The following is a 23861-nucleotide window of genomic DNA, read 5'->3' as shown; positions in this document are numbered from 1 at the left end:
GGGGGGAAAAAGTCACTTAAATTTTAGATTTTATAGAGTTTTTGTTTTATTTCTAGTCCAAATATCTAACAACTCTTAAATCAAAAAGCACAACAATCTGCCAATGAGGTAAGAAAAATAATATATTGCCAAAATGAAAAACATGATTATTTTGTCTACCCCATGGCAGATTATTGTCTTAAGGAAAAACTGACTTCATTTTGATGCATTTTTTTGTTAAAAAAAGACAATATTTTATGCTTGTCCAAATAAATAAAATAAATAAATAATAAATATAAATAAATAATACATTGATAAATAAAATAAATGAATAAATAAATAAATTTCAGATATTTGCACTAAAAATAAGACAAAAATATATAACTTAGAAAAGCATTACACAGTGTAAATATACTGAATTTGGCTGCAGTAGTGGGAAAGCAAGATTTGTGAGATTTAAACTGTTTTACAAGGGAAAAAAGGCAGATTTTATTTTTCCTTTACACTGTGCTTTAGAAGAGAGTCCAAAATAAGCTTTATTGTGATTTAAAGACGTTTGAAAGAGCAACGAGTTTCAAATAATAATTGAAAGTAAAATAAGCAACATGCATTAAAGCAGATAATTGTTTACTACTTTTGTATTTATTCTTTAATCACTGAAAAGATTCATCCGATTTACTCTATTTTGTTAAGGTAAGTTGTGCAAATGCTTCATACGGGCTGAATTTAAACAAACAAATTAAATTTAGTATTGTTTAACTTATTATGTTAGGCTGTTTGCAACCACTTACCTTTAAAATAAATTGAGTATAAGTCCAATGAATTATTCTATTCAGTGTACTGGTTGTATTTTGTGTTGCACAATACCTTACAATGTGGACTACTGTATGTTGTGCAATGTACTAATCTGATTGTGATTCAGGATGTAAACTATAAAAGTGGTAATGAGCAATCAGAGTCTCTCATGTTTTTAGCTTTGAGATGAATATCCAGCACACTGAAGAAAATTATTCATTGGATTTACTCAATTTTTTATGGTAAGTGGTTGCAAACAATAGTCATGGGCGGACTTTAAACAAGCAAACATAGTTGAACATTACTACATTCACCTTAGGTTGCACAGACAATGCTTAAGGCTAGTCTTTTTAAATTGCATGTTTAAGCTGTCTTAACTGAAAGTAACTTGCGATTAGATACCTTAAAATACATTAGTGTCTGCAGAATTCACACCAATAATGATGTGTTTTTTTACAGGATTTTTATAAAAGTGGCTAATTTAACGAAGTCCTACTCCTGATTTAAGCTAAGCCTTGTTTGTGAAACTGAACCTATATTGTTTAAAGCCCTGTTTGCAACCACTTACCTTAAATTGTAAATCAAATGACTATTTTTTTCAGTGCATGAGCAAAGGTCTTACATGTGCTTTTCAGCGCATCTGATGTTCATTACGGTTCATCAGTCTGTCTTGTCTTCATTCCAGCGCTCAACACCTTCATCCAGATGTTTTAAAGTCTAATGAAGTGTTTCCTGAAGCCCGGCGTCAGGAGCACGCTAAATCACCATTACAAACATCACTAAACACATATATGAGACATTTCACTAAGGAGGATGTCTAAATCCTCCTGCTTAAACTTCTATCCCACCGGGGTTAATAATGGTCAAGATGACACTTTTCACGTGTTATGCTGTTTATGACATGAGCCACTCCATGCAAATGTTAACCTTGCCGTGAAAAAAATTGTGTTTTCATCAAAATATCGAAACCTTTTCTAAGTGTTTTCTGTAGGCTTGTATTTTACAGTAGTGTAAATATACTCAAAAATGTCTCTGTCAGTGTTTTTAAACAATTATATTGGATTTACTAAAGTCCCACAAGTGCCGATTTCACATCTGACACATTCACAACAAAGCTTTGTGCCTTATGAATGCAAAATAAAATAAAATCAATCATGTTTGTTCTATAAAACGTAATGCCGAGTTTAGACTGCATGATTTTCAAAGTAGTCGTGTCACAGATGTTTTCACACTGCATGTCTATCTGGCTTGCGTTTCGTCGCTGCTTTGTTTACACTGCAAGATGGATCGGCGACAGGGACTTTCACATTGCATGACTTTACTATAGGAAGAATCGCCGACAACTTCGTCCAAACTACGTCTCACAGCCAAAAACACTTCGTATATCTTTTGTTATTAACTACATAATGAGAAAGAAGCCTTTAATGGGGTAGAACATGTACATGTTTGCTCACCTGGGTTTAAAGGGAATTACCCATTTCTCCTCAACGTAAAATAAACTAATTTATTTCTGTATGAAATGTCAAACAGACACGGTTGCTCCTGAGTCCACTAGTTTTTCCTCCATTTCGTGGGTCCAAATAAACCGAAAAAGAGCGCTTTTACCTTCTCCCCCAGCCTCCCGCCAGCCTGCAGCAGGTATACACACACACACACACACAAGTGAATGCCGCTCTCTCATTGGCTGTAGGCGATCGCTGATGTTATTTTCAGTTAGAACTCAATTAACACGGCATGATTTGAATCGCCGACAGCTCCAGATATTCAGCACGCCAAATATCTCGCAGGCATTGGCGACTCATCGGCGATTCTCTCAGATCGCGTCTGATAGTTCATACTGTGTGATTGTCACTCACGTGCACGAGCAGCAATTTGCCTGTGATTTCAGGCATTTGTCTGCGATTTCTCAAAACCTGTCGGCGAGCCAAAATCGGGGCTAAAATCTGAACTACACATAACTCTCATCCTTTCAATTAGCACTGTTTCTTTTGGATTGTGCAGTTTAACTCACAGGATTTCTACAAAGCATGTTGAACTTTTTTGGTCACATTCACAACGCATGTTTGTTTTTCCTCATTAAAAATCTAAAATATGTTTGCAGATTAATAATTTTCTGATCTCACATGTCTTTAGGTAGCTGTTTTGGACAATATAAGCAGATGTGTCAATGTAATGTTAACATATCTGTAAATTTATGTTTGGAGTTTTTAATGTCACACCCATGATGCAGCAAACGCTCATGCATGCGCTCTTGTAGATTTCATGATAGCACACAGTGTGCAGGGTGCGAGGAAATTTGCATTATAAATTGGTCATAACATTCACAGTATACACCCTATATTGAATAAATATGCTTATTTACGTATTATATTAAGGGTCAATAACATGTATTAAAATATTAACATGTCAATATTTGACCAAACGTTGGATTATGAAAACCCAGCATGAGACACCCACTATGTGGGAAATATGAAACCTATCATCTTTTTAAAGACGTTCTGATCATGACTTCAATTGATAAATTGTTGATATATTTAATCAGTTGCGTTGGTGAAACATTTTAAGTCTGTAAATTTAATGTATTGAGAAAAAATATATATTATTATATATATAGTATATATATATATATATATATATAGGGCGACACAGTGGAGCAGTGGGTAGCGCTGTCGCTTCAAAGCAAGAAGGTCGCTGTTTCAAGCCCTGTCTGGGTCAGTTGGCATTTCTGTGTGGAGTTTGCATGTTCTCCCCGTGTTCGTGTGGGTTTCCTCCGGGTGCTTCAGGTTTCCCCACAAGTCAAAACACATGCTCTATATTGGTGAATCGGGTAAGCTAAATTGGCCTTGTATGAGTGTGTTTGTGAATGAGAGTGTGTGGGTGTTTCCCAGTGATGGGTTGCAGCTGGAAGGCCATTTGCTGCATAAAACATATGCTGGATAGGTTGGCGGTTCATTCCGCTGTGGCGACCCCAGATTAATAAAGGGACTAAGCCGAAAAGAAAATGAATGTATTCATTTATTTATTTATTGTTTGTTTATTAATTACTTTTATTAATTTTTTATTTTTAATATCTGTTATTTTTTTTATTTATTTATTTACTTATCTTAAATTTGTATTAATTATGCATTATTTATTTACTATTTATTTTTTATTTTATTATTATTATTTGTTTGTTGGTTTGTTTGTTTAATTATTTTACGATTTATTTTATTATCTATTGTTTTTTTATGATTTATTTCTTTATTAAATGAATAATTATAATATAATACTTATAATTATTATGTTAATTATTTATTTAAATATGATTATAATACAATATTTTTATAATCATCATTTTATTTATTCATAATTGTCTAATTATAGTTATGGTTATCATCTTGATGCTTCTATTAATGGTTGCACCTTTTACACCACAGCATCAATTTACATCAATATTTTACTCTGTTTACCTGTACAAATATCTAAATAGCCCTAAATTAATACAAATTCAATTGAGAATCAAAATTGCATTGGATAATGCAGTTATATGTTATTTACTAAACAAAATGCATAACAACTAATAGAACCACAACCTGTATTATGGTCAGAATAAATATACTATGGTCAAAAATATACCTGGTTTTGAATAATAAAACAGCTTTCATACTTCAGCATATGCCTGCAAAAAACAATGCAAAATATTATAAATATCTTTAAAAATGCAGTATGTTTTTCTATAAACATACACCATTTATTTCTCTACTTCTGTGTATTCAGCATTATCATCTCAGGGTTTCACCTGACTCTGTGTTTGTTCAATTAACTCTGTGTGCCTGAAACTGCATTGTCTCATATAGAGATTAATAAAGTAGTATTGACTGCAAATGCCTGCAATATACGTCCAGGTGAAACACAAAGAGAACAATGGAAGGCGGCAGAAAACAAATTAAATTTACACATTATTTTGCTATGTCAATGCAATCTATAATAGGGTTGACCTGCTCTTTGTTGATGAATCGCCGGGGTCAGGTCAGGCTGTAATAAAGGCTTGAGTCCATCTGTTTGCTTTCACCGAGAGTGAAAAGAGCTGAATATCTGTTACCTGCTCAAACACAGGCCGGTTTAACACTCACCTGAAACAACGAGAGAACCATATAAACAAGCCAAATGGAGAAAAGTGAGTAAAACTAGACCACAACACACCTGTATTTAAACTAGAGCTGAAGAAACACACACAGGTCAGCGTCAACGAGTTTAAAGCTCAATAAACAATGTTTATTCATCACATTACATATCATGTAAACACATAATCTTCACTGAGAAGGCATGACGGATAGTAATATTATTAAGGCAGGTTAAATATAGTAGGAAAAGGATTTTGGTAAATATATTTCATGTTAGTAGAAAGACGGCAGTTAGCAATTTAGTACACAGATGGAAATAACCCACATGGAAATATACTCATGTTATAGTGTTTTTAAACTACACTGTAGTAGCTAATATATTAACAACAATGTGTTAATAAATGCTACAGCATACTGTAGAATTAACTTTATTATAGGCATACTCGTCTTAGCTGGAAAATGACCAGCTAAACCCATCTAAAACCAGCTTGATCATCCTGCTTTAAGTTGGACATAGCTGGCTCCCAGTCCTAGTCAAGCTGGTTTTAGCTGGTCATCTTCCAGCCTGTCCAGCTAAAACCAGGCTGGAAATGACAGGAAACCAGCCTGAAAGTGGCTAAAACCCCTCGAAAACTAGGCTGGTCGACCAGCTAAAACCAGCCAACCATCTTAGACTGGTTTAAGCTGGATTTTTCAGCTATATAGCTGTTATTTTACAGACTAATTTCTCTCTATATTAGCTATTTTCTTATACCCCAAACTACTAATATGTCAATAAAAGTCATTTTGTTAAACTGTAGTTGAATTGTCAACAGCTACAGTCTACAGAGCAGAGATCAACATCGCATAATGCAATTCACAGCCATAAATAAATACTTGTGAATCACAAAATAAGTAAACTATTCATTAACATATATGCTTTTTACAATGTAATGTTGGTATAGCCTAACTATACCTTGTAAACTTGCTTATTACCATAGATATATACATTAGATGTCGCCTGGCTTATTGTTGTCTATTGGACGGAATGCGTCAATAGCGCCGCCATCTTGGTACAGGGTAGCGCTCCTTTGAAATGAATGATATACGAATATATATATATATATATATATATATATATATATATATATATATATATATATATATATATATATATATATATATAATGAGTGTATATATCTATGGCTTATTACTTTATAATGTTCAATCAATGATTTTCTTTAATATTAGCTACTTAGCATCGTTCAAAAACACCATAGCATTTAATATAAATTAATAGTAGTATTTTTGTCATGCTGGGAAGACATTAGACATTGTTAATTCTCGAATGATTAACCCTGCTTATTAATAAAATACATTTTATAGTTCTGACTAGCAGTGTAAGGCTCATATGGCTGCAGTGCACACAATAACAAACACACACACACACACTTCATGCAAACACGACAGTTGTTACTCGCCTTCAGGCCACTCGGATATCCGTCAGTAAAACATTGATGATTATTTAAGCTCACGGTACACAGATGTCACATTTATCTGATGAGACTGTCAGTTTTTGGTGTCCTGTCACCAGAAATGTTCCCGTTTTACAAACATCCCGTTAATGCAGTGCAAAACAACTGCTGGCTTACAGAGCAAAAAGGCAGTAACTGTTTTTACCAACAGATGGCGCTGCGAGCTAACTGCCCACCTGATGTACCTTACGGTCACACTTTATTTTAATGTACAATTCACGCTAATAACTAAGACTTTTAGCTCAATAAACTATGGATTAGCTGCTTATTTATAGTTAGCAATGTAGTAGTTGGGTTTAAGTATTGTGTAAATGGTGTGAATTGACACTTAAACTAAATTGTTATTGAGATTAGTAGCAAATACTATTGAGATTTAAGCCAATCTATTGTAAAGTACTTGAGTTAATCTGCTGTGGTAATTCTGTAGTTTCAATGGTAATACAACTAGTAGTAAAACACATTGTTTATACTGGACTAAGTTATAGTATGGTATACAACAGTGCAAACACGTATACTACCGTATCAATTCAATATTTGAAGTATTTATTAACAAAGATTTGAAAGGCGTGTCCAAACTCAGTCCTGGAGGGCCGGTGTCCTGCAGATTTTAGCTCCAACTTGTCTCAACACACCTGCAGGATGCTTCCAAAGCCTTGATTAGGTAGCCCAGGAGTGTCTGATTGGGGTTGGAACTAAACTTTGCAGGACACCGGCCCTCCAGGACCGAGTTTGGACTCCCTAAGATGCAAAAACCTCCAAGTGCCATCTGAAATATGTATTGATAATGAGTTTTTTCTCTTCCTTCTATGTTTATGTTGAGTTATATCACTTTAAAGACCATGAAAATAAATTATTTTGCCATTAATGTGATGCATTTATGAATTCACAAATTTTCAGACAGCATCTAGATGTTTTTGCATCTGAACTTTTGTAAACTATACACATTAGGCTTTAATACACGGCAAAAGTATGGCTCAAAAAACACTATGGTATTTACTAAAAATTACTCTAATATTTTTTCCAGTTGGTGATAATTTGGCACGCTATTAGTCATGAAGTCTGATATCAAAAGAGACATCTTTACGGGTTTCAAGGCGATCACGGTATTCATGCTAGAAACTTTCTCTTATAATCTTTGAAATGCTCATGAAATTTGCAGTTTAACACATACACACATGTAACATGTATTACACATCCTTAGATAACACTGCAGATTAGGCAACACGTTGGACAAAAGATTTTTTAAATAACATTTTTGATCTGAAGTGAAATACGGAAGCAGAATATTGTGGTATAGCTCATCAAAACTATGATGTGTGTGTGCATGTGTGACCCTGGAGCACAAACCAGTCTTATGTTGCACCGGTTTATTTGTAGGAACAGCCAAAAATGCATTGTGTGTCAAATAAAACACCCCAAAAAAGAAGAATTATGCCAAAAATCATTACAATATCAAATAAAGATCATGTTTTAAGATGACACTTTATTCATTTCATATCATAAATGTATCAGAAGCTATTTTATAAGTGATATGCATTGCTAAGAACTTAAGTGAACATTTAATGGTGATTTTTTTCAGTGTTTTGATTTATTTTTTATATATTTATTTATTATTTTCCAGATTTTCAAATAGTTGCCTCTCGACTGTATTTTGATTTATGCTAACAAACTTTAATGCAAAGCTTAATTAATTAGCTATGACATTATGTATAAATCTCAATAAATAAATAAATAAATAAATAAACTAATATATATATATATATATATATATATATATATATATATATATATATATATATATATATATAAAATAAGTAAAAATAAATAATAAAAAAATTGAACAAAAATAAATAAATGATAAAATAATAGATAGTAAAATGAATACATAAATACAATTTACTACTTAATAAACAAAATAATAATATTAAAATAAATAAATATAAATAAACAAATAAATTATAAAAATAGATAATAAAATAAATTAATTAATAAAATTAATTAATAAACAAAATAATAACAATAAAATAAATAAATATTAAATAAATCATAAAAATTTAAAATAAATAAATAAATGAAATAAACTAACAAAATAACAATAATAAAAATATTAAATAAATAATCAAAATAAATTAATTAATAAATAAATTATAAAAATATAAATAAATAATGATAAAAAACATTTAAATAATTAATCAAACAAATAATAATAATAAAATAAATAAAAAATAATACATAAATAATAAATAAATAATACAAATTTAAAACAAGTAAATAAATAAATAAATAATAAAAAAATAAAAATAAATTATAAAAAATAACAGATAACAAAATAAATTAATAATAAAAATAAATTAATAAACAAACATAATAATAAATAAATAAATAAATAAATAATTTTGTTTTCCGCTTAGTCCCTTTATTAATCAGGGGTCATCACAGCGGAATGAACCGCCGACTTGTCCAGCACATGTTTTACGCAGCGGATGCCCTTCCAGCTGCAACCCAACACTGGAAAACAACCATGTACACTCACACACACACACACACACACACACACACACACACACACACACACACACTCATACACCACGGCCAATTTTGCTTATTCAATTCACCTATAGAGGATGTATTTGGACAGTGGGGGAAACCGGAGCACCTTGCGAGCGAGCTTCTTGCTGCGAGGTGATTGTGCTACTCGCTGGGCCACCGTGACACCCCAGTTAAATAAATAAATACATTTATGATGAATTTATTAAGAAAACTATTATGATAACACTCACTCACGCACACACACATACACACATATCATATACTGTGATTATTTTGATGCTGCGCTGAACTTGTTATTTTGACAAAACACACTGCATTTATTGTCTCTTGTAATGTAAACTCTAGTTGTTTCTGGTCGCTTGGCTGACCTTGGAGTTGGTCTTTCTGTTTAAGGCTTTACAGATGAAATCTCCAGCCTCCATGACTTTAAGCAGATCCACTCCCTGCATCAAAAACACACAAACAGAACACGCACAGCATCCATAAACACAGACAGCAGAGGGCGCACGAGCTGCACAAACTCACAGGTCAGTGTTGTCTGGGTGAGGATTGAAAAGACCAGGCATTTAAAGGGTGTGGATTAAAAAAAAATGTGTGTGAGAAACTGTAGAACATAATTACAGCAGCAGAATATCAGGTATGTCAGGACGTTTTTTTTCTACAATTTGATCAAATAATACTCTCCAGACTGCCTCTCGCACACCCATGTGTAAATGCCGTTCATATGGGATTTCATATATTCTTCAATTGTTCAGGGAAATCTGAGTAATGGAAAAACTGGGAGTGTAGTCGAGGCACATGCATAAACATATAGAGTGACCTCAGAATGCATTTGGATACCAAAGACAAACATGAAAATATGTGCATTGCTTTTTGTGTGTATTTACAAAATATCAGAGCAAGCGGCATTTGCTTTGAACACAGTTTTCTTGCAGTTATTGCTTTAACAATAAAATATAAAGATGTGCAGTTGTGAGATTTTGCATTATGAAAAACTGCACATTATTAAGGACAATTTCTGACTGTATTTCACATCTTGGGACTATTTAAAAATTTCAGATAAATCATCATTATATAAAGCATAACTTAATAGTTTAAGCTCTAATTATTCATTCATTCATTCATTTTCTTGTTGGCTTAGTCCCTTTATTATTCTGGGGTCACCACAGCGGAATGAACCACCAACTTATCCAGCAAGCTTTTTATGCAGTGGATGCCCTTCCAGCCGCAACCCATCTCTGGGAAACACATTCACACACACACACACTCATACGGACAATTTAGCCTACTCAATTCACCTGTACCGCATGTCTTTGGACTGTGGGGGAAACCGGAGCACCCGGAGGAAACCCACGCGAAGGCAGGGAGAACATGCAAACTCCACACAGAAACACCAACTGAGCCGAGGTTTAAACCAGCGAACTTCTTTCCCGCTCTAATTATTGGTTAAATGTAATTTTTTCCTATTATTTTGTTTTTTATTGCACTTCTCTTATTTATGAACCACAATAAACAACTATTATACAGTTTACATAAATATTTATATCAATATTTTGGATGAAAACATTAATCCAATATAAATTCTCTCTTTAAAGCTGTAAGACTGCACAAATTATTTAACTAGTTCCACTTCTATACTAAATTATTTAACTAGTTCCATTGTAAAAATACAATCAATCAATCAATCAATCAATCAATCAATCAATCAATCAATCAATCAATCAATCAATCAATCAATCAATCAATCAATCAATCAATCAATCAACCTAAAAAAAACAATCAACCAAACATTCAATCAATCAATCAACTAAGAAATCAACCAACTAACCAATCAACTAACCAACCAACAAACCAACTAATCAACCAACAACTAACCAATCAATCAATCAACCTAAAAAAATCAATAAACAAACCAACCAACTAATCAATACATCAACCAAGAATTCAACCAACCAACCAATCAATTAACCAAGAAATCAACCCACCAACCAAGAAATTAACCAACCAACAGACCAACCCACCAACCAACCAAGAAATCAGCCTACCAACCAAGAAATTAACCAACCAACAGACCAACCCACCAACCAACCAAGAAATCAGCCTACCAACCAAGAAATTAACCAACCAACAGACCAACCCACCAACCAACCAACAAACCAACCAACTAGCCAACCAACCAACCAAGCAACCAAGCAAGCAAGCAACCAACCAACCAACCAACAAACCAACCAAGCAACCAACAAATCAACCAACCAACCAAGAAATCAACCAACCAACCAACCAACCAACCAACCAGCCAACCAACCAGGAAATCAACCAACAGACCAACCAACCAAGCAACCAAGCAAGCAAGCAACCAACTAACCAACCAACAAACCAACCAACTAGCCAACCAACCAACCAACCAACAAATCAACCAAGCAACCAACAAATCAACCAAGCAACCAACAAATCAACCAAGCAACCAACAAATCAACCAAGCAACCAACAAATCAACCAACCAACCAACCAACCAACCAACCAGGAAATCAACCAACAGACCAACCAACCAACCAGGAAATCAACCAACCAACCAACCAACCAACCAACCAGGAAATCAACCAACAGGCCAACCAACCAACCAGGAAATCAACCAACCAACCAACCAACCAACCAACCAACCAACCAACCAACCAACCAGGAAATCAACCAACAGACCAACCAACCAACCAGGAAATCAACCAACCAACCAACCAACCAACCAACCAACCAGCCAACCAACCAGGAAATCAACCAACAGACCAACCAACCAAGCAACCAAGCAAGCAAGCAACCAACTAACCAACCAACAAACCAACCAACTAGCCAACCAACCAAGCAACCAACAAATCAACCAAGCAACCAACAAATCAACCAAGCAACCAACAAATCAACCAAGCAACCAACAAATCAACCAACCAACCAACCAACCAACCAACCAGGAAATCAACCAACAGACCAACCAACCAACCAGGAAATCAACCAACCAACCAACCAACCAACCAACCAGGAAATCAACCAACAGACCAACCAACCAACCAGGAAATCAACCAACCAACCAACCAACCAACCAACCAACCAACCAACCAACCAACCAACCAACCAGGAAATCAACCAACAGACCAACCAACCAAGCAACCAAGCAAGCAAGCAACCAACTAACCAACCAACAAACCAACCAACTAGCCAACCAACCAACCAACCAACAAATCAACCAAGCAACCAACAAATCAACCAAGCAACCAACAAATCAACCAAGCAACCAACAAATCAACCAAGCAACCAACAAATCAACCAACCAACCAACCAACCAGGAAATCAACCAACAGACCAACCAACCAACCAGGAAATCAACCAACCAACCAACCAACCAACCAACCAGGAAATCAACCAACAAATCAATCAACCAACCAAGAAATCAACCAACCAACAGACCAACCCACCAACCAACCAACAGACCAACAAATCTACTAACAAATCAACCCACCAACCAACCAATCAATCAACAAAAAACAATCAATCAATCAATCAATCAATCAATCAATTAATCACTCACTAAATTACTTAACAAATCAATCAAAATACACAACTGCAAAAGTCGCTCATCAATCTAAGATTTCTCAGCAGATCTCCAGTATTTGCAGATGTCAGTTGCTTTCATATTCAATGTGTAATGACATTCCTGCATTCATTGTGTCCAAAAACTCCCACAGCACAGCATTTATGAGGATTACTACAGAAAACTAAAGAGTCTCACAGTTTCGATCCCAAGTCCGTGCAGCATATACAGAAGATCCTCAGTAGAAACATTGCCTGATGCTCCTTTGGCAAACGGGCATCCGCCGAGACCCGCGACCGAGGCGTCGACCACAGAAACCCCCATCTGCCAAACACAAATGAAAAAGTTAAAGTCCACATGAGCCTCAAGCTGCGGCCGATCTTGCACCAAGTATCAATATTTAGTTAAAGGTACAAAAGATCTGAATGAATTCTTAATTAAAAGTTTTAATGCATTTTTACACTTCATTTACAATTATCATGGATGGTTTTCTTGTGATTTATCACTGGTATCGTGATCTGTCATTATCGAGGGCAAAATATCATGATAATATAGTATCGTGTGTAAACCAGGGATTCCCACGCCTATTCAATTCTGAATATCTGACTACAGCTTGACTCTTCGGGAAGCCATAAAGCGCTGCTCATTTCATTTTTAACTTCCACACATGAATAAATCATCCGTTTAGATCGACTGGAATAATAAATGATTGCAATTTGTTCAATTCACTCCACTACAAGATTATTCCAATCAATTTACATGGATGATTTCGTTACACTTATGTAATCTGCTGAAATTGTGTTCGTAATCGAATATATATATGAAGAGTTCAGATGCAAAAGCCACTTCCACTTCCTATATATATATATATATATCTATATCGCAGAAAAAAACATATGGTAATGTTAGATTTTTCCAACTATGAGAGCTCCTTGGTCCCTTTCAGATTCTGGCACATAACTGAGCACCTGTAGCTTTTTTTTTTTTAGCTGTACATTTTTCTTGGCCGTCCCATTCAGCCGGGCTTTATGTGAACCAGAATATGATGCTTTGGTAATACTAGTCTTGGTATTAATCACATATTAAAGCAAGCACAAGGGTAAATGAGGAGATTTATTTTAATGTAATAAAGAGTTCCTCCGAGGTCGAATGTGAGTGCAAAATGGGAAATAACAATCGTAAACGACCCTTTCTTTTTTTACAAAACCAGATTTCTGCAATGTGAAAGATACTTGGTTTTGGCAAACGGCAGATCTGAAGCCGAGACCACGTAATAATTCAGCGTTAATCACGCAGAGGTTGAGCACAATGCCTCTTATTCAGCGCTCCTGAATAAATACAGCTCACACATATGAAAAAATAATCACCTGTAAATGCTGTCTCTGTGAACTTACGCGCCGGCAGGTTGGATTGCACAATGTTCATAATCAGAGTAATTGTGGATTTTCAACAGGGTGTGGAAAACAGCGGACCACAAGTGTCTGGCCTCCATATGAGAATTAATGATGCGTTCTGGGCCGGTCTTGCACGTCTGCGCTTTTGTTGGAGCTCTAAACCAAACACCCAGAAGATGTGGCTTAGTGAAGGATTAGCCTGCTGTTAAACTCGGAAAACTGCTGATAACATTCCCCGAGTTTACGAAACATTAGTTACGTACAGAAGGCCCTCTTATAACAGCAAACCTCAGATTTCGTTGGGGTTGGCGTTTAACTCTGACAGCTTACTTTGTCAGTGCTTTTTTTATTCTTTTTTCTTCGGCTTAGTCTCTTATTTATCAGGGGTCGCCACAGCGGAATGAACCGGCAATTATTCCAGCATATGTTTTACACAGCGGATGCCCTCTAAGCCGCAACCCGATACTTAGAAACACCCATACACATCACTTTCACACACACAATCAATTCACCAATAGTGCATGTGTTTAGACTGTGGGGTTGAATATTTTGTGTTGAATTGTTTGCATTTGAGAACTTTGAATATTCATATGTGTTGTTCAGATGGATATTCTGTGAATTTTCCATTGAGGATATGTAGCATGTTATAAATTCTGTGCTGGCTCTTTAACTCCGGTCTGTCAAATCTGACGGCAGTGCGTTGTTTAGAAGACAGCGGAGTCAGACAGTTTTCTTTACCGCATCCGTGATGGTTGAAATTTAGGGTTATATTTTGTTTAATTTGTTTATGTGTCTCTGAGTGAAGATTAAAAGTCAACACCTGACAAGAAATGGACTTCCTAGATTTCTTAGTTGGACATCATTAACCTGCAGGCTGCATTCTGCTCATGGAACTGCGAGAAAATAAATAAAAAGAGCGGATCTGCGGTAAAATAATGAATTAAAAGAGTGAGGCTATGGTCAAATAAATAAATAATTAAATGTATGAAAAAAGTGCGACTGCTCAGAGTGCAGACAGCTAGGGACACCGGACCGGCCCGCCATTCCCGGTCCTCCTGATTAGCCAATCCCAATAGTATCTGGATGCAGCCCTCATGATGCAAGCTGAGATTGCATCACTCGATGCAATGTCAGACACAATGCACTCAAATGAAGCGAGTGACGTCACTGTGATGGGTAGGGTTAGGGGTGGGGTTAGGTGAGCCCATTAAAAAGCATTGGATGCAGCTCAGATTGCACTGCACCAGGTCTGCATCCAGACCCCTCTCGCCAATCCGGGCCTGGCCCAGTCGTATGAAAATATAAGATTTTTAAAAGCAGGCATGGCACCAAACCCCACTCCTAAACCCAAACGTCATTGGGGGAGGAGAAAATTTGTAAGTTGTAGACTAAAAAAAGGCAAGCTTTTGCAATTGAGAGTTTACGATTGGTTAATCACGACATTTGTTTTGTGTCATGGGGCACAAATCCCTGGCAAATGGCAGCAGGTTTGGTTGCTGGCTCTGGACAGGAGGAGAAAACTCAATCATGCTCTGAACAGGCTAGAGGAGGTCAGTCAAATCTGCACAGCTGACTTCAATTTTTTTTTACTTACAGTGGGGGAAAAAAGTATTGAACATGTCACCGTTTTTCTCAGAAAACATATCTCTAAAGATGCTGTTGACTTGAAACCTACCGGACCTTAGTAACAACAAAAGAAATCCATATATGCAAAGAAAGCAAATCTAATTAGTTAACTAATGAAGTTATGCGTTATAAAGTGAAATAACACAGGGGGAAAGTGTTGAACACATGAAGAAAGGGGGGTGTAGAAAGACATGGAAAGCCCAGACAGCAGCTGAAATCTCTCAGTAGTTCTTCAGCCTCTGCCCTTCCTCAGTGTAAATGAATATCAGCTGCTTTTGGGGGATGAACAAAATTTTAGGAATGAGACTGTACAAATTCGACAATAAATCAAAAAGTTATGATTTTTTTATGAGATAGCATTGGAAAGAATTTAAAAGGGGCAGTTCACCCGAAACTGAAAATTCAGTCATCATGTATTCATCCTCCACTTATTCTGGACCCTTACAACACAAAGGGAAAAATGTCAACAGTCATTGACTTCCATAGTATTTTTGCTGCTACCATAAATGTAAATGTTTTTTCCCCAACATTCTTTAAAATATATTTTGTGTGTGTGTGTGTGTGTGTGTGTGTGTGTTCAACAGAAGAAGTAAATCCACAAAAGTGTAGAACCACTTGCTTTTTTTTTTGTTTTGAGGTGAACTATCAATTAAAACTTTTTATATTCAAAAAGTATAGGCAGTGTATTCGCTTCTGGAGAACTGACGGCTATTAGCAGGTTTGTAAAGTGATACACAATGGAAGTCACAATTATTATTATTATTATTAGTTCCAATTTGTAAAGTGTCTTCGCATTTGTAAAGTGATGTTGAACAGATTCAGGAATTTTTCACAGTATTTCCTACAATATTTTTTCTTCTTGACAAAGTTTTATTTGATTTATTTCAGCTGAAATAAAAGCAGTTTTTAATTGTTTTAAACCTATTTTAAGGTCAATATTATCAGCCCCTTTAATCAATATTATTTTTGGATTGTCTTCAGAACAAACCACTGTTATACAATGACTTGCCTAATTACCCTAATTTTAGCCGGCAGCTCTCTCACATGGTCGCCCACTGAAGCTAAGCAGGGCTGCGCCCGGTCAGTACCTGGATGGGAGAGCTAGGTTAGGCTGCCGGAAGTGGTGTTAGTGAGGCCAGCAGGGGGTGCCCAACCTGCGGTCTGTTTGGGTCCTAATGCCCCAGTATATTGCTCAGTGAGTGCCGTCTTTCGAATGAGACGTTAAACCGAGGTCCCAACTCTCTGTGGTCGTTAAAAATCCCAGGATGTCCTTCGAAAAAGAGTAGGGGTTTAACCCCGGCATCCTGGCCAAATCTGCCCACTGGCCTACGTCCATCATAGCCTCCTAACCATCCTCCTATTCCAATTGGCTTCATCACTCTATCCAATCAGCTGGTGTGGGGTTAAGCCTTTAAATGTCACTTTAAGCTGAATACTAGTGTCTTAAAGAATATCTAGTCTAATATTATTTACTGTCATCATGACAAAGAGAAAATAAATCAGTTATTAGAGATGAGTTATTAATACTATTAGGATTAGAAATGTGTTAAACAGAAATTGGGGGAAACAAATATTTAGCTGTGCTAATAATTCAGCTGTATATCGAAGAGTCTGCAGAGAGGGTACCCAAAACAACTTCTGAAAGCTACAAATTAGGAATCCAAGTATCTATCTGCCTCTCTTTCTCTCTAGAAGCATTGCAGATTAAGGTATTACAATGTTTTCCATATGTCGTCTTGACTGTCATGAGAATATTAAAGACGTTTTCCAGCTTCCCAGGCAAAGCCAGATGTCAGGAGGGGGGGAAATGGGGATGGAGTCCAACAGAGCGGTGAAATTAACGCTCCTATCCTGCTTTTGACCTCCATGTAGCATCAGAGAAAATCAATAAGAAGCTGCATTCTGGACCACGCAGACCTCTGGGGCATGGCGAGCTTACCAAAATAATAAAAAGCTGCTTTCCTGTGCTGAACAATGCCCCTTAATTGCTAGCTTTTCTCAGCAATAGGGCCTTGTTTCATAGCTGGGCCGTCTGAGACGCTTGTAATTGTTGTTTTTGTTGGCGAGAGGAAAGAGACCCATGCCGCTTTTGCACTGTACTTCAGATTTCCAGACATGGGTTTTTGACTTTTTTGCATCAGGGCAAGATATTCTGCTTGGGCAGACGCTTTGTTGCATAAACACGGTGTGGTAACTCGCCGGTGTTTACCCGCTGTGAGAAAGCTGACCAGCGCACAGGGATTCGCTGACTGAGAATTCCACGCAAGGACATGATGTTCGGCAAACGGCGGTCAGGAACTCCAAATTGAGGACGTTCAATTAGTTTGGCTTGGCCTAGAAACCAGATGTGGTGTTAAAATTGCGAATCGTGTTGTTGGCTAAAGTTTCCTTTCTTTTTTTTTTTTTTTTTTTTTGGACAACATGTGTATGTCTTGGGAGGTAAAATATCAAGATTGTTAACACCAGGTTTGTGTTAACTACAGCCAATTTAACTTAATCAGGACTCCTATATTATATTATGTTTATATTATATTATATCATATTATGTTATATCATATTATATTATTTTATGTTATATCATATTATATTATTTTATGTTATATCATATTATATTATGTTAGGTTATGTTATATTATATTATATTATATTATATTATATCATATTATATTATGTTATATCATATTATATTATGTTATGTTATATCATATTATATTATGTTAGGTTATATTATATTATATTATATTATATTATATTATATTATATTATATTATATTATATTATGTTATATCATATTATATTATGTTAGGTTATGTTATATTATATTATATTATATTATATTATATTATATTATATTATGTTATATCATATTATATTATTTTATGTTATATCATATTATATTATGTTAGGTTATGTTATATTATATTATATTATATTATATTATATTATATTATGTTATATCATATTATATTATTTTATGTTATATCATATTATATTATGTTAGGTTATGTTATATTATATTATATTATATTATATTATGTTATATCATATTATATTATTTTATGTTATATCATATTATATTATGTTAGGTTATGTTATATTATATTATATTATATTATATTATATCATATTATATTATGTTATATTATATCATATTATATTATGTTATATCATATTATATTATATTATGTTATGTTATGTTATATCATATTATATTATTTTATGTTATATCATATTATATTATGTTATATCATATTATATTATATTATGTTATGTTATATCATATTATATTATGTTAGGTTATGTTATATTATATTATATTATATTATATTATGTTATATCATATTATATTATGTTATATTATATCATATTATATTATGTTATATCATATTATATTATATTATATTATGTTATGTTATATCATATTATATTATTTCATGTTATATCATATTATATTATGTTAGGTTATGTTATGTTATATCATATTATATTATTTTATGTTATATCATATTATATTGTTTTATGTTATATCATATTATATTATGTTAGGTTATGTTATATTATATTATATTATGTTATGTTATGTTATGTTATGTTATATTATATTATGTTATATTATATTATATTATATTATATTATATTATATTATATTATATTATATTATATTATATTATATTATATTATATACCCTGGACTACATTTTCTTGTAGTTTTCTTGTAGTTTCACAAGTCCACTAGAGGGCGGCGTACACATTTTTGCCAATCTAAACGTTTTTGGGCCATGTTTTCTCATACATGCCATTTCTTGTAAATCCACCAGAGGCCACTGTTTCCTTTGAGAGAAGCTAGTTGGCATGACATCATGCATATTATATCAGCTTGATATCGACTGCAGACATCCCAAGTCTCCCGGAAGTTGCGGAAGTATCCCTGAAATGCATAGACACTCCCGGATGCCCGCAAATGAATGATAATCTCCCGGAAATCGCGCGTCTCCTGCCCGGCCCTTAAATATGTTGCACACCCCTCTCTCCACTGCATCCCTACTAGCTCTTAGGTACTTCCCACACAGTCCCTTCCCTAAATCCAAGGGATAGTGTTTTTTAAAAAAAAACTAGAAGAAAAAAGCCATCTACAAGCTTTCACTATGGTATCGCACTGCTTTGTTTGTTTTCCTTCGCCAGACTCGAACCCTGGTTCACTCAAGTCTGGTGCCATTTGCAGTGAACTACAGAGCAAACCAGTCACCGCGGTAAAGCAGTCCACACAGAGCGTTCATTTAACACACAAAATGCAACCATTTGTACCCTGCTGCGTATTTCTTGGTTCTCAAGAATGTAGCCCTGGGCACATTTTCTCAGTTTATTTAAAGAAAAACTCACTTAATTTTGGCTTATTATTTCTGAAAACAAGACAATATGTTTTGCTTGTCTAAAAATGCTTTTTGATTAGATATTTGGACTAGAAACAAGACAAGACCCACAAGATGCAGAACGGTCTGTGCTCTCTGAAACTAAACTTTGACATTTCCACTAGAGATTACGTTTGTGGGAAACCCAGCGTGCTGACAGCTTTCTGATTTGGGACGGAGCTTCCATGCAATAAATAAACAAAGCCGTCTCTAAGAAACCAAGACATAGCTCAAACTTAAAGCACACAGGTTTGCAAACTCCACCTAAAGTTGAGGCGCAGATGAGAGCGATCAAGACATGTGGTAAATATTCATCCGCCAGCTGAGATCAATCGAGTACGCGCTTCTTGGAGAAGATGCCCGAATCTCCATGCGTTGCATTCACTGCGTGTTCAGCGCAAATGTCCGCTAAAAGTCAAATCTAATACTGTACATATCATCGCCAAAGAAGCTCGCCTTTACTAAGTTTACACTGAAACTGCGGCTCATAACAAAGACCGGTATTGCACCGATGGTTAGTGCAAAAATCTTGCGCTGCCAGCTCATAAATTGGATCGGCTGACTCGCCAGCTTTTCCACAAACACAGAAAAATTAAGATAATCTCAGACTTAACCTTTAAATTGACACAAACTGAAACCAAAACTTTTAAAGAGTGATAGAAGTGAGACTTTACTTACTTTCTTTTGTCTATTCTTGTTTGAGGTGTATATTATTTTTTTTATTTATTTACTGATGACTGCTTTGCAGCTTTCATCATTGAATTGAATGATTTATTATAATCTTTTGTTTGTTTTGTAGCAGAAATGTTTTTATTAAATTGACATGCATATAAAAACAGCAGCACAAAATCAATATTTCTTACTGCAATGCTTCATTTTTGTTTGACGCAAACTATACAATTATTTTTCATAAAGTAACAGACTTTTTATAGCAGATAACCTACATTCATGCACATTCAAGGCAGTATCATAATGAGAAATGTAATTCATTGTTACTATTATTGTCATTTTTAACCATCATTTATATTCTATGGCCTAATTATTAGACATTCATTTTGGAATTCTTGCTCACAAATATCAATGTCTTCGCAGCTTTAGTTAGATAGTTGTTTCTGTTTTTTGTCAGTCCTATTAATGTTGTTTTAAAATACAATAAATCCCTTAAAAAACAATTTGCAGCTGTGCTCATTCATTTTTGGTGGGTGCTCCTACATTTTTTCTGGTGCTCCTAAATACTTGAAGTTGGTAGCACCGGTGCAACCAAGTAAAAAAGTTAATTTCGAGCCCTGAATCATCTGATTGGTGAATCACACATTGAAGAATGCAGAACAAGCCACAAGCATTCATAAGCACGTGATCCTCTCGAAATTAGTTTATAAACAAACTTCACTTGTTACCCCCACTGTTTAATCTACATGTTGTAGAATCAAGCACCTTCACCAACAAGTATAGAGGCTGAATCTATTAAAGGTGACTCAGCGCTGAGCGATATTTAACAAACACCCCAACTTAGAGCACTGACAATAATAACTGCCTGTCATTTGTCCTCCTCCACTGACCCCCTAGCAAAGAGTTGCTGGAAATGAAAGATTTTATCATAGTCTTTCATTAGGCTTCTCCAGTCGTCTCCGCCACCAGCTGAGCCAGAAATGAGTTGGGTTAACCCCGTCAGCTCAGTCACCTCTGCTTTTGTTCTCCATTTCCATGGGAGTTTTTTGGAAGGAGGGATGGGGGGGGACTTCTTCAGATAGTAGGTTTGCTCTGGATATTTATTGTGTTTAAAAGGAATGATGTGAACCGGTAGGAACACCGTGAGCCCAGACTGATCCGGACAAGCAGATTTGTGCCCTGTTTGCTGCAGTCTGACAGCTTCACTGACGCTCAAAGCCAGAACGAGTTTCTTCCTGACATAGCATGCCATGATATATCGATTCCTATCATAAATCAAGAGCAAAACCTGTGATTTAGGAGGAGAAGGTTGCTTTAAATCGAAATTAATCATTAAACACGGGGATATACAGTAACGTGTGTAGATTGAACATCCAGATATGATGTTAACGGAGCGCTCGGGCGTCTTTTGTTTATGTTGTGTTGTCTGATTTGACAGTCATCTTGGACTTGTTTCAAACATCTCGGAGATGTTTCCGCATGTCATCCATTGCTTTTGCCTGTTGGTGTAATCCCAGATTGATGATACGCACGGCAAAGGAAATCTCACTGAATTATTATAAATACTCAAACATAAGAAATGTTTGTGAATCTACAGTTCAGATAAGGATGCTTCCAGCAGGCACACTAATGCAAAAGACACCGACAATCATTTTAAACATATTGTGTGTGTGTGTGAACGATTTAATATTTGTTTTATTTAAATTAGATAAAAGTATATGTATTTATTTATTTACACACACACACATATATATATATATATATATATATATATATATATATATATATATATATATATATATATACACACAACAAAACAGCGACCTTCTTGCTGTAAGGCGATCGTGCTACCCATTGGGCCACCGTGACGCCCCCTATGTTGTTCGTTCATTTTGTTTTCGGCTTAGTCCCTTTAATAATCTGGGGTTGCCACAGCGGAATGAACCACCAACTTATCCAGCAGGTTTTTACGCAGCGGATGCCCTTCCAGCCACAACCCATCTCTGGGAAACATCCACACATTTTCATTCACACTCTTACACCATGGACAATTTAGCCCACCCAATTCTCCTGTACTGCATGTCTTTGAACTGTGGGGGAAACCGGAGCACCCAGAGAAAACTCACGTGAATGCAGGGAGAGCATGCAAACTCCACACAGAAACGCCAACTGAGCCAGCCAAGGCTCGAACCAGCGACCTTCTTGCTGTAAGGCGATTGTGCTACCCGCTGCACCACCGTGACGCCCCTATATTGCATTATATTATATCACATTATATTATAATACCACTTGAAGTATACCAATTCACAATATTAACTAGTGGCCTAACCCTAACCCTTAACCTTAACTCTAACCATTGACTTCCATAGTAGGAAAAAACACAATGTAAGTCAATGGTTACCGATTTCCAACTTTATTTAAAACATCTACTTTGTGAAGAAAGTTTGAGAGGTCTTAAACGATCTTAAATGATTCAATAGGTCTTCAACGGTACATAAATTATGACGGAATAAAAAAAAATAAAGACTTTTTAGAAGAAAGCTTAAAACCTGTAACCATTGACTTGCATTATATATTTTTCTTACTATGAAAGGGAGTAGTTACAGGTTTTCAGCTTTTTTTTTCTAAATATCTTTGTTTACTATAGTTCACCCAAAAATGTAAATTCTCTACAAAAAAAATATATATATTTTGAAGTAAGCTGAAAACCTGTAACCATTGACTCTTATAGTAGGAAAAAACACAACAGAAGTCAATGGTTACAGATTTCCCAATTTCTTTAAAATATCTACTTTGTGAAGAAAGACAGTTAAACAGGTCTAAAACGCAAAACACAAAAATTATGACATAATATTAATTTGAGGTTTTGAAGAAAGCGGAAAACCTGTAACCATTGACCTACATTATATATATTTTCATACTATGGAAGTCAATGGTAACAGGTTTTTAGTTTTCTTCTAAATGTCTTTAATTTTGCATAGTTAACCCAAACATTTAAATTCTGTACAAAAAAATATATTTTGAGGAAAGCTGAAAACCTGTAACCATTGACTTCCATAGTAGGAAAAAAACACAAGGGAAATCAATGGTTACCGATTTCCAGCTTTATTTAAAACATCTACTTTGTAAAAAAAGAAAGTTCCAATAGCTCTTAAACAAGTGAACAATATTTAAATGATGACAGAATTTTTATGATCGGACGAAGACGTGATTTGAAGAAAGCTTAAAACCTGTAACCATTGACCA

At 35.0% G+C, this 23861-nt stretch overlaps 2 protein-coding genes across 29 annotated transcripts in view; one reads left to right on the top strand and one right to left on the bottom strand.

The window, feature by feature from the left end:
• lrrc1 (leucine rich repeat containing 1) overlaps positions 1–23861 on the top strand; it is a 593918-nt gene that overhangs the window by 329665 nt on the left and 240392 nt on the right. The gene's annotated exons all lie outside the window — the stretch shown is intronic.
• hmgcll1 (3-hydroxymethyl-3-methylglutaryl-CoA lyase like 1) overlaps positions 1–23861 on the bottom strand; it is a 238908-nt gene that overhangs the window by 184409 nt on the left and 30638 nt on the right. For 15 of the 28 annotated variants that reach the window (XR_015505378.1, XR_015505372.1, XR_015505371.1 and 12 more), the window contains exons 8-10: positions 12717–12842; positions 9310–9384; positions 4752–4886 (exon numbers count right to left, since the gene is read on the bottom strand). Coding sequence is in view for 4 of the 28 variants with exons in the window: in XM_087278419.1 (XP_087134545.1) it covers positions 4752–4788; positions 9310–9384; positions 12717–12842 (238 nt within the window). In the remaining 24 variants the exon portion in view is untranslated. 28 annotated transcript variants of the gene reach the window in all.

This window comes from Danio rerio, chromosome 13, assembly GCF_052040795.2.
Source record: "Danio rerio strain M-AB ecotype USA chromosome 13, GRCz13ab, whole genome shotgun sequence".
NCBI classification, from domain to species: domain Eukaryota; kingdom Metazoa; phylum Chordata; class Actinopteri; order Cypriniformes; family Danionidae; genus Danio; species Danio rerio.
This window is presented reverse-complemented; position numbering and strand designations above follow the sequence as displayed.